At 41.2% G+C, this 13,120-nt stretch overlaps 1 protein-coding gene across 1 annotated transcript; it reads right to left on the bottom strand.

The window, feature by feature from the left end:
• Positions 1-8,342: 8,342 nt before the first annotated feature.
• Positions 8,343-12,676, bottom strand: hrh2a (histamine receptor H2a). Its single transcript, XM_086263921.1, has 3 exons — positions 11,302-12,676; positions 8,865-9,036; positions 8,343-8,509 (listed from the first exon to the last, which is right to left on the bottom strand). The coding sequence occupies exons 1-3, from the start codon at positions 12,320-12,322 to the stop codon at positions 8,491-8,493; spliced, it is 1,212 nt and encodes a 403-aa protein (XP_086120047.1). The 5' UTR covers positions 12,323-12,676; the 3' UTR covers positions 8,343-8,490.
• Positions 12,677-13,120: the final 444 nt, after the last annotated feature.

Below are 13,120 nucleotides of genomic sequence, written 5' to 3'. Positions count from 1 at the left end.
GCCTCATGCCACCAGCCCCACCTGTCTTGCCCTAGGCGTAGTGTGACCGATTAGACACACACACTCAGATATATACAGCGTTTCCCTGCTGAATGAGTCTAAAAATTTGAGTTTTGATCCAACGTGAAATGAGAATATTGCAGAGGCCGCAGAAGTTGTGCAGTCCAGGGAATCTTTCATTTGAATTAAGAACGCAGCACTAGTACGAAATCTTTTATATGCTCTGCGCATGTGTCTGTTTTAGGAAATAGGTCTATATTTAAATACAGATTTCCTCAACACACATGCACATATTGACACTACTACAGTCCTCTGCACGCTCTCTCACACACACACACACACACACACACACACACACACACACACACACACACACACACACACACACACACAAGGATACACAGAGGCACTTTGCTGTGAGGCGTGAAAGAGCGAGAGCTAAGTGAGGCCACTCCGGAGCACTATTCTCTATATTGATTTCCCATTATCAGACCCCAGTCCCTGTGGAGTCATTAGTACTGGGATCAAACAGACAGACAGAGAAGGAGACTAATACCAGTCACTTACACCAGCACAGGGAGATCACCTTACCTCCCCGAGGGTAGGAAGGCCAGAGAGGAGCATAGGAGGAGAGGAAACGAATGAGAGGGGGGTAGTGGATGCATGAGTGCAATGGGCTAACAGATGGAGATGGCAATGTGTAGAGTGAGAGGAAGAGGAAAGAGGTGGGGTTTCGAAGTGGAACGTTCATGGGCAAATGGTAGACACCTTTGATCACTTTATTTGCCCACTCTGTTTCGTCTGTTGTGGTGGAAAAAGCTTTCGCTCGACTTTTTAGCTATAGACATCTGCAGCAACCCACAAACATTTGCCTTTTGTTTTTTGCTTCGTAGATCTCATTATGTTTTCACAGGTGACTTTTCTCTTTGTCCAACCTTGTAAAAGCTGGCCAATATAGCTCCTCAGCCTCCTCTCTGTCAATAATTTTATAGTAAAGATGCAATGATGAATGGTTTTCATGTAGCCAGCAGCTGTCCCCACACCGGAGAGAGAGACAAAGAGGGAAAGAGAGAGGGGGACAAACAAAGAGAAAGAGTGAAAGAGGAATATGAAATGTGAGATGCTCATTTTGGTCCCTTGCTTCATAATTTCTGTGGATGTATTTATCCTCCATGGATTCAGAGGGAGCAATGAATTCGTCGTATGAATCAACACCATCAATCTTATTCACTTCTGCCTGCCAGTGAGCCCTGGAAGTGGTGGTCAGGCTTCAGTCCGCACACTCAGATCAGGCCACACTGACACACACACATGCACGCTCGCACACACACTGCTCAGACGGGGGTGACCCTGGCCTGACCCCCCTGCTGACCCCCAATCTGTTCCCCAACCTCACACCATGAGAGCCCGGAGCACACTGGGATAGGGACACGCACGCTCAAAGACACACACGCACTGGCACATTGTGCAGCGTGTGATCTGATGGATATTTCCTCAGACAGTACCATGTGTGTGGGCAGAGTGCGTGCGGACACCATGCGTACGTGTGTATCTAAGTGTGCGTGGTGCCATAGCCTTTGCCCCCTCCCACTGGTGTTAATTGATTCTTGGTGCGCTGTGCTGATTGGTGTGAGGACCCCTAGAGGCGGGCTCAGTTCACCCCCCAACACACAAACACCATGCCCCCACCCCCATTTTATGTAGCACCTGACTCACACACATGCACAGTACACACCACACAGACATACAGTATCTCTATGTAATGTATGTCCACAAACTGTTAAGAGCGCATGTGTTGACTGTACCGGTGAGAAAATACACATGCACATGCTCACACTTGTGTCTTTCAGGGGGTTTTCACACCCCGGTAAAGAGGAAGCTGGCTAGCTGACATGAGCAGATTGTGGATCATATGAGACAATCCGCATAGAAAAAATCAGTCTTAGAGGTGATTCGTGAACAATATAGGTGGGCGTAGGTGTGTGTGCATGTGTGTGTGTGTGTGTGTGTGTGTGTGTGAGAGAGAGAGAGAGAGAGCCAAAAGAGACAGTAAGAGAGATGAATCTCCGGTTATTAATTTCCAGCCGCGGCCCCTGGGTGAGATGTTAATATAGGGCTGATTGTGACTAATTTCTTATTAATTGCCATCAGCGATTACACAGTGGCCAGTAATGTGGCTAATTTGTTGAAATGAATTTGGTTTTTGGAGGCATTTTAATTGCTGCAGGTGGGCAGCGTCCTCTGCACACTGTCACTTTTGTTTTTCAGCAGGAAACTTTTGACGTCGCGCCGCTGCTGTGTGTGACTAGTAACAGCAATAATGTGTGAATTATGTCGCATTATCCTAACAGCACAGAATGTGTACATGTCTGTGTATGTGTAATCTTCGCATGCGTTTCTCCCTCTTTGTCTGAGGACATGCACGGAAACAAATCTTTGCAGCATCAGTGTAAATGTCCTTGATATCTTATTCATCAGCCTTATGCATCCTCCTCCTTCCATATATCTTCGCACGTTCACGATCATTACAGCAGGGATGGAGAAACATTTAAGTTGTTGCCTTTGTTTGTTGAATGTTTATAGCTTCCGTTTGCACAGTCTCAACGACCACTGAGGAACCAGTAGATACAAAATCCAAATCCTCCTATAAAAGAGGAGATGCCCTCTGGGCAGCCATAGCTCATAGTTGGCCTGATTTAGTGGCAGCCAGGAATCTGGGCTTGAATAAAGACAGAGAGAGCGAGGGCAGAGTGGGAGAGAGAGAGGAAAAGATAGCTCCCTGTGTGATAAATAGCCCAGGCTCCCTCTATTGCATTAGCCGTCCGGGCCGATAGATTGCGAGCCCAATAGACCCAGACGTATGCGATTGGTTTCTCATATAAAAGTTGCATATTAAATTCCTTCACAGGACTGTGCCCCCCAAGCATGAAGGAGGGAAGGAAGAAATGGGAGTTAAAAAGCAGAAAGTGGAGAAAGCAATGGAAGAGCAAGAAAAAGGCTTTTTATGAGAGATGAAACGAAGGCAGAGTTGGGGAAGCCTGAGAAGAAGCGGGAAAGATAATGGCAGGAGAAAAGTAGCTTGATGGTAGAAAAGACAAATGGTGATGTCATGTATTTAATAAGTCCGTGGATATTGGGCGATGAGTGCGACCGTACGTCCATTTAATCAGTATTGCTTCCCAATGAAGATTTCTCTCCTGTTTGTGCACGCCCGCCCTTCTTCTGTTCTCAGCCGTTCTCCACACACTAACGACCTCTCTAATTGTTTCCAAGCTCATTAAGATGCTGATGTTTTAATAGTAATTAATCCGTCATTTGCCTACATGCAAACGCGGGCCACTGAGGTTTGTTCATCGCTCTTTCAATACACTGATAATGCAGTAGCCTAGTCAAAGGAGACAACATCCTGCTAATTTAGCTCATCACTGTTAATTGGTTGTTAAGTGCCTTTAATTACCAAGCAGGCTTTGGGATTTAGGTCTGCAGAATGAGAGGGATCCCCGTGATTGTCCCTGTTCGTCTAATGAATCTTGAGTGAACTTTGAAAAGTGGAATAAATGACCAGAGAGTGAAAAGAGACTCGCACTGACCCCGTTCTCTTTTCCATCTGAGCTCCCTCCTCATTTCCTTTCTTCTTTTCCTTCCTTTTCTCTGTCCTCCTGTCCCTTCCTCCATCTCTCTCTCACTCCCTATCTCTTTCTCCAGATATTATTAACTCATTAAGTTTTTTTCATTATTTTTAATAAAAGATGAGTTATGGCTTTAGCCTCACTGTGGCAGCATCCCCCATACTCTCGCCCTCCCTCCCTCTTCTCTCTCTCTCCCTCTCTTCCCCTTCAACCATTTACTCCCTCCCTTCCTTTTCCTCATCCTCCCATTTTCTCCTTCCTTCTCAGCCATATTGCGCCTGCTCTGATACATCTGACCCCTGAACTGCAGTCTCTGACCTCGGTGTTACCGGTTGCAACCTTCTGTCCGTCTTCTTTCCTTTCGCCACACTCACTCACGTCTATCAATCATCTCTCTTTCTCATAGCGCTGAGCAGTCTTAAGATGGCATTCATAAGATTTATGATTCATGATTCTCTCTCTTCTCCTCTGTCTGTGTGTGTGTGTGTGTGTGTGTGTGTTTGCAAGATAGGAGAACAGAGAGAAAGAAAAGGGGAGTGCGAGAAAGACAGACTGAGGGAGAGGGAGAAGGAAAGGGGCTTGTCGATGACAGACTTGAATAATGACAATATCTATGATTGATAGCTTATATAGGGCTAGTTGAGTGTGTGTACTGTATTTTTGTCTGTGTGTGCGTGTGTGTTAGAGTGACAGAAAGAGAGTTTATGTGTTCCGTTTTCACCACATTAATCTAATGTTAAAGGAGCCATGATGAATGGTTTTCATGTGGTTTGAGCTGTCAGTGGTCACAGCGATGGAGAAGAGCAGCAAGTGACCAGAATTACCAAGGGACACATGATTTTTATGTAGGAATAGAGGGACTCTAGAGGGAGAAGAAAAAAACAGAATCAATTTTCTCTCTGATATTAACCAACTTTAGTGTTTTGAACTGTGGAAGCCCGACGTTATTCTTTTTCTTTCTCACAATGTAAAGTTTCTTTCTCAATTTAAAATTCCTTCTTCTTCTTTATTTAGTTTTGTATTCATTTATTTTGCAGAGCCACGCTGATAATATACATCTGATAGTAATGTGTGTTTAAAGCTGCAAACTGTCAGGTAAAAGATGGCCACAGGTATGGTCACATCTGCTCTGCTTAACAAGCCTCTCTAACCTGCAGCTCTAAAAAAAACAAATATTATACAACAAATACAGTTGTGGTGAAATGAAAGCACAACCTCTTTCTATTCTAAGGTATTACATATTAGAAAATCATAAACAAAATCTGTTCTTTTAGATAATAACAGATTCAGATGAACAACAACCCATGACATATTACACTGTCATTAGTTATTCTGCAAAAACTAAGCCAAAATGCAACAGCAATCTCTGAAAAACTAATTACACTGTGATTCAATAGTGTTTGCTGTCAGAGAGGTGACCTCACATTTGACTACTTTGATATACAAAGGATTTCATGGTTGACTCGGTGACTGCAAGGTGTTCAGGTCCTGTGGCTGCCAAACATGTCCAAATCACTACCCCTTCACCGCTGTGCTTGACAGTTAGTACGAGGTGTTTGTGCTGAAGGGATGTTTGGTTTTGACCAAATGTGGCATTGTAATTATGGCCAAACATCTTCACCTTGGCTTCATGTGTCAGAAGGAAATTGTTCCTGAAGTGTTGTGGTTTGCTCAGATGCAGCTATGCCAACTTCTACTTTTAGAGAAAATGAGCTTTCTCTTGGCAACTCTTCTAAAAAAATTAAAAAAAAAACAACTATATTTTTCTAATGATACTGTTATGAAATTTAACATTTAATATGCCAACTGTGTAGAGTCTGAAATGTAGTTCTTGTGTTTTTTGCATTTTCTCTGAGCATTGCACGGTCTGACAAGGGGGTGAATTTGCTGGGACGTCCACGCCTGGGAAGACTGAAGACAGCTGTTTTGAATGATTTTTCACTTGTAAATATCCTCTCTCATTCTACAGTTATGGACTTTACATTTTTGGGAGATTTCTATATAATCCTTTCCAGATTGATAACCAGCATTGTGTTAACACACACCTGAATGCTCGAGAAGCAGCAAACTGTTAACATGTCTGCTTTTATAGAGGGTCTCACTTAATCAAATCCTTTTGAGTATCAGCACCTGGTTGCTGGTTAACCTCCGAATTCCAGTAGAAGCAGTAAAAGTGAACTTCTGCGTCTGCATTTTGGTGTAGGTTTTCTTAAATACATAATTACACCATGTAATTTGTCATGTGTTGTTCATCTGAAGCTACATTAACTTAAAAAAAATGTTTGTCCTGATATGTAAAGGCTTATAATTACCTCCTTCTTTTTTTTTTTTTTAAACATAACTGTAAATACGAAGTATGTGACCGGTTAAACTTGGATCTCAAGTTTTTTGAGAAAAGTTTTTTCTGTGGGTTTGTTGTTTACTGCATATGAGAAGATGCACAATGTTAGCCTGACAGCTTGAGGTAAAGCACTTAATTGCTCTCAGGTCAGGTGTTTAGCCTGAGCTAAATATGTCATGTTCTGTACCAGTATCACTTTTTATTGAGACATTGTCCGCGCAGCTGCCAGCTGATCAATGATATCCCATCAATTTTATATAAGAACATATCAACACGTAGTAATTTGCACTTTTACTCGACTGACTCCAAATGTCATCTTGCTGTCAGAACTCCCCTCTCAAACGATTTTAAGTTGTTCTTAAAATTTCGTTGCTTGTCAAAAAGCCCCATCTAAGAGGAGAGAGCCTTTTCTGAAAAACATCCAAGTCTAGTATTTCCAAGCTTACATTTGCTATAAATTCCTTAAGTTATGTTTGGCATAAATGTCTGCAGCTGAACAAAGGCTCTTTTTGATCTTCATATTTTACATAGTCACGCGTGAAAGCAATGCCTTGCTAGAAGACATGAAGAATGAAATACGTATGAGATCTGTTCAGCATTGAGTAAGACAGACTTGAAACAATCAAAACTAATCCGTTATTTCTCTAGAGTTGAATTGAAGAAATGACTCTCCTAGCTATAAACCAAATAAGTGTTTCCATGTGGCGAACTGGATTGTAAAATCAGTTGTTTCCAGCTACAACCTAACATGCATGTATATATATTAGTATACACTTCTGAGTCATTCCTCAAAGGAAATAGCTTGAAGAATGGAGAAGGTTAAGTGTTAATGTGGCAACAGTTTGAAGCGATGTTTGCTGACAGCTGTGATGAATTGTTTCCAATGTGCTTGTGTTCCTTACCATACACACACGTTTTCTGCATCATCCCACAAGATAAGATCTGTTCATGCTTAACGGCCTGTATTGTCTCCAAAAACGGTGGTATGTATCATATTTTTTATTTGAGCTGCTCTTTATTGGTATGTTTGCTTTTTGAGGAACAGTGCATGCCATTTATTCAGTCCATAGTTACATTTACAGTATGATTCGATGCTTACACTTACCAGCTCTGTACCACAAAATGATAAACGGTAAAACAATATATGGAGGGGGCTCCATTCTTTAAAATCTACACATAACATTATTTCACATGCTACACATTGAAAGGTCACATATTTATCAACACATAAATAAGTGTAACGAGAGTCTATTTGTCACCTTCTCCCTTCCGTTATCTCATTTTATTGAACATTTTTAATTTAACACCAATTCTTCCTTTTTTTCCCATTCTGAAGACGTGGTATTTTGTATTCCCACTGGAGTGCACTCTTGTGTCAGGATATAAAATATCCAGTCCTTCATAAAATTGATGAACAACAAGTTAATTGGCTGGTCTTCACTGGGTCCTGCTGTGCTTCATTACTATCCACAGTTAGTCTGATTAAGAGCATTTTAGGGCCATATGTTGCCCTGAGTGACAGTTGGCTGCAGTCAGCTAATTGTGTTAAACAAGTTCAGTTTTAGTTCCGTCCAAGTAGAAGCAGCATCATTTGTTTGGTCCTGGGTGGACTGAGCTGGCTGTGCGTGTGCAGTTGATTCTTACCGATGAGGCGTAGAGTTGCAGAGATCCTTATCTTTGTATTCATAAAGACACAAATGAAAAGGAGCAAAGGTTTGCTCGTCTATTCACTCACCGTTGGTAATGTATACATACATACGGGGCTACACATAAAAGTTTCAGGAGGTAGGACGGGTCCTGTGGAGGAAATAGCTGTATGCACAAAAAGAATACTGCAGTATTAATGTACAGATCAGACAGCTGACCCAAAATCACAACAATAAAATTATGTAATAAACTAAAAGAGAACTTGTAGTATCTGGTTAAAGTAATTACTGGATGGCAAACATGTTCGAATGATTATGTCCTTTAATGTAGATTTGATGGACTGTGTGTCTGCGCACACTCGTATGTGTGCTTGTTGCTACAGAGCTCTGTGCTCTTGTCGGCAATATGGGCGCAGATTTTGTCCTTTGTTGTTGTAACTGAGTCAGACTTTGAGCTCATGCACATAAAATGAACAATTAAGTCAATGATAGTCACAAAATGCATAGAAAGAAATGATAACAGGATGTGAAACTGGATAATGTAACTCCTTTATTCTGGAAGCAAATTTCTCAGCCTAATAAGCATATGGCAATATGGCCCGATATGCTGCGGATGACACAGCTAAGATGTGTGTATTACAGCTCGTTTGTTCTCAGCTGGACTGGTTTGTGGGGGCTATAGGGATGTCAGAATGTATTTCTACTTACATGATGTACTATGGATGTTTCTACTGTGATACTGGATGCTTCCAAATAGAGGGGGTTGTACATCTTTGTCTATCTTTTGTCTGTTTGTTGCCCTTTTGTCATCGACCTGATGGATTCCTGTTCTGGGTTGTTTTGTAAGCACACCATCCACCTCACAAGCACAAGCTCAGCACAACCTGGGTTCACTGAAAAGAATGAAGAAAGACATACATGTGCATTTGTGTGAGTGAGAAGATTTTATTTTTCAGAGTATGACAGAAACACATTATATGATTTAGTGCAATGACATACTGAAAGCAGGGTATCATATAGAGCTTTTTTCATAGCATCACATTCATCTGAATGTTGGTGCTGCAGCATTGTCACTCCAGTCTGGATGCAAAGCATGATTTTTTTTTTTTAAGTACTCAATTTATATATGATGAGGTTTGAGTCATGACTGTGCAGGCAATAACACCAGTGCTGACACAAACTCATCTGCAGCATTCTGTATTCATGTTTATGAAGCATAATGTAACAATAGCCTGAATAATAATTTACCTTCCATCACCACTGACATCTGTGGTAGCAGTGCCATTTGCAAATTGGATAGATGTTGTGGCTGTCCTGCTGTTCATTTCTTGAAGCATGACGTTTTGATGTGTTAGACCTGCTCTGCAGGTGGCAGGGGTGTGGCCGCACAGCAGCGTTACCTCTGTAAGCTGGTCTCTGGCTGAGGAAATTCAAGGTAAGATGGAAACTGGGGATAAGGATATACTGTAAAATGTATTGACACTATAATGTTTGCTGTCTTATACAAAACAGTCAGAAACCAAAAACTGGACTGGTGCATTTGTAGTCTTACTGACTTTAGGCTACAAGCCACATTTAACCATATATTCATACAAGGTTTTATTCTGTTGCTTTAAACACATTATCTACCTCACATCCGTGGCCATTTTTGTCATGGCCAAATTAGAAAAACAAATTAACCTAAAATGCATGTATTTGAACTGTGGTTAAGTTGAAATACCTGAAGGAAACGCACTCAGGTAAAGGGAAGATGCAAAGTCCACACGGAAACCAGACACCAGAAACCTTCTTGCTGTAAGTGCTAACCTTTTCACCACCATGCCAGCCAACTCAGCTTTATTGATTTTGTACTCTCCAAGAAACTGATTTTTTTATTCCTTACTTAAACCTGGCAGTGTGACTCAAATATTTGTCCCTCATCAGAGTTTGCCCGGGTGATTACACCCTCATTAGCCAACAGCGAATGAGGAGGAGGTCTCGCTGCAGTCTGAAAATGGTTCTAATGTTGTTCAGAGAATGTTGGATATTTTTTGAAGCAGCTGATTAAAGTCATGAAGAAGGGTCCTTTTTATTGTGCTGTGGTATACCATGCTCCATGAAGTTTTCCAGATTGGTTACAACTGGGGATTTTAACATACAAATTAATGACAACTCTGACGTCTTTGCCAGAGCTTTTATCAGCATCACGAGTTACCAGCATGCTTATGGCCCCACGCATACCAGAGGACACAGACTGGAGCTTGTTTGTACTTTGAGTTTAAATGTTGTTTGGATTTGTTTTAGGAACATTTTTATTTCTGATCATCACTGTATTCTTTTAAAAAAGTATTTGTGCCTTTCTCCCCACTCAGGTCTCAAATTTCAAATTGTTTTTCTGCTGATATTTTTTTATGCTTTCAATTTATTCTTATCCCCTAATAACAATGTTAATCCTTTAATATATGTTATATTAGTCATTGTCTTATCAGTTTAGATAAAGTATGTCCTGTTAAAAATGAGGACGTACTCTTCTCCTTGCATAATTTATTTATGGTTTAAGGTGTTCTCGTCAAAAAGTTGAACTTGTTTACCCATTCATTGCTTTCATTTAAATAATCTTTTAGTTTGTTTTAAAACTTCAGAAGAAATACAATGGCTGCTTGCTTTTCAAACCTAGTTTCAAAGACCAAAGGTAGTCCTAGGGTTTTATTTAACATTGTGATATTGTTACTCCTGCTCCACCTGCTGTCACAAATATTTCAAAAATCAATTATGAAAATGTTCATACTTTCTCTGCAGGAAAAAAAAAACAAAAAACAGAAATGTGAGAAATAATAATAATTCAGCATCTTCACTGTCTGTTCCTGCCCCAGCTGAGCCTGTTATTTGAAGATTTTTACCTATTTCTTTTCTTTATCTGTTGAAATTAATTGAGTTATTGACATCATCCTCCTGTTCTCTTGATATTTTACCTGCAACTCAAAAATGTTTCATTTACTAGTATTGGTTCCTATGTGCCTACTGTAATCGAACTTCAGTGATGGCCGATCAAGTCCCTGCTTATTTAGTCACATATTTTTTTAAAAAAAAAAAAATTTTTTTAAAGCTTAATCTTTCTCTTCTTAGCACTTTTAAGACCAATCTCAAAATTGTTGTTCTTTGCTCACCCACTGAGCCTAACCTCTTCCTTTGATACTGCTGAACCTCACATTATGCTCTATAGACTGGGATACTGGGTGGGTGTATCAGGTTCTACTTTGTAGTGGTTCTTTTCATATCTGTTTGGATGATCCTTTGGTCTTCTTCCAGTTCTCTATCCATGGTGTGCCACAAGGTTTGATTTTGGGGGCCTTTACCATTTCTGTTATATCAGTTCCCTCTTCAGAACATGGTGATGCATGCATTTTTAAGGATATTTCTTACCACTGCTGCACAGATGTCATTAAGCTGTATATTCTTTTTAAGCCCCATATGTTTCTACATTACAGATCTTGTACAGGTGTTGGATGGCTGACGGCCAACTTTTTCTCTAACATAATGAGGAGAAAATAGAAATCTTTGTTTGTGCCCCTGATAAATTTATGCATGGGCTAATAGAAACACTAGATTCACTTTCCACTTTTACAAGTGCTTTTAGTATCTTGTAGTAGTTTGTGATATTAATCTGGAAAACAGCTATAAAAGTACAAATGTTACTTTTACTTACTTTGAACAGCTTTACCTGCTGATACAGAAGGGGATATCTGCTGGCTCCTCCACCTGCTGTACATAGGGCATCGGCATCTCAGTAGATGGGTATAGGCTGACCTGAAGTCCCTGTTGAGGGCTCCGTAGAGGATTGGATTTAGGGCTGAGTTGGCATAGCCTAGCCACAGCACAATGGAATATTCTGGCACTGTGCCAGGGTCTGGATGCTCCTGTAAGCCCAGCACTGTGAATAGGATGAAATAAGGTAACCAGCACACCACAAAAGCCCCAATCACTGCTGCCAGTGTCACTGTGGCTTTGTGCTCCCGCAGTGCCACAACTGTAATGCTGGAAATCACAGTGGTGGTAGTGGAAGAATTGCTCCTGCAGTTGTAGCTGGTGATGCAAGTGGGCCGTTCACTGACAATGCGCTTGGCCTGTGCACGTGCAATGCGAAGTATTCTGAGGTAGGTCCAGCACATAGCCACCAGAGGCAGGTAGAAGGTGAGGAGAGAGTCAGTAAGCACATACGGTCTGTTCAGTTCAAAACGACATTTCCCCTCCGAAGCCCAAGGCCCGTGGTTCTGCACTGTCCCGTTAACGGTGTTCCATCCCATTTGGATGGGCAAGAAAGACACGGCCAGAGACACAGTCCAGACACTCGCCATGGCTACAGCAACTCTCCACGGTAACACCAGTGATGCATATCTCAGAGGCATGGTCACTGCCAGGTAGCGATCGACACTGATTGCCAGAAGGGTGAGGATGGAGGCAGTGCACAACATAACATCCATGGAGATATAGAAGTTGCAGAAGACTGCGCCAAGTGGCCACTCTTCATTTAGCTGTAGGAGAGCAGAGAAAGGGAGGACTAAGAGGCCGAGCAGCAGGTCTGTCACAGCCAGCGACAAAATGAAACAGTTAGTGAGGCAGCGGAGACGTCGAGAGGCACAGACAGCCAGGCACACAAGTACATTACCAGCGACAGTCAGGAGGATGAGAAGGATCAAGATGAAGGCCAGCATTACTTTGGACAACATTATTGCTGTTACTTCACTGGAGTCAATCAGACGACATCATGACCGCTGCTTTATGTGAACCATTGTCCTGTTTTTGTGTCAGATTTTAATCAGATGAAGGATGGTTGCTTCAAGGACTCTCATTGATTAAGTGCCACTTAAAATCTTGGCCACCCACATGTAATTCTTTTATCTCCAGCTCTCCCTGTATTTCCAATGTAGGTAGTAACTGATTGTTTCCTGTTGTTGAAAAACCTAAAAAGTATCATATGGACTGATAAGAACAGATTTTCCATACATACTAATGACAGTAAAAAAAAAAAAATCCGACTGGCTGTTGGTTGGTTGTTGAATGGCTTTATGTCTGCAAGGCTGATTAACAGTGGTTCATGGTTCATCTTTCTGTCTTCAGCACCATTTCATATGGATATAGTGACACCTAGTGGGAAAAGACAAAAAGTACAATTAATAAGCCATTATGCCGTACAGTCACAGACACACTTCTACACTCACACGTCAAAAAGATGCGGCTTTCTTATAAATTGGTTGTAACTGTAATTTATGTTATGTAACTGCTAATATACTACTACTGTAATAACCCTTTAATGCCTGCAATATTAAAGCAAAGGCAGCTAGTCAAACAAATGGTAGATGTCATATTAGGACAAACTGGGTTACACTGATAAGATCCTGTCCTGTTTGAACTGAGGAGGTCATGTGAAGGAGCATTTAATTGCTTGTAAATTCAGATTTTGTTTGCCAGAGAGTTTGTTGTTTCTTCTTTGAAAACTTCAGTAGTGTGTCTTTAAAATGACACAT

Source organism: Aulonocara sp. 'chitande type north' Nkhata Bay, linkage group LG2 (assembly GCF_057382095.1).
Source record: "Aulonocara sp. 'chitande type north' Nkhata Bay isolate Kocher_YH1m ecotype deep benthic linkage group LG2, A_spYH_male_GT1.1, whole genome shotgun sequence".
Taxonomy (NCBI): Eukaryota; Metazoa; Chordata; class Actinopteri; order Cichliformes; family Cichlidae; genus Aulonocara; species Aulonocara sp. 'chitande type north' Nkhata Bay.
The sequence above is the reverse complement of the archived record's forward strand: the minus strand, read 5'-3'. Positions and strand labels throughout refer to the sequence as shown.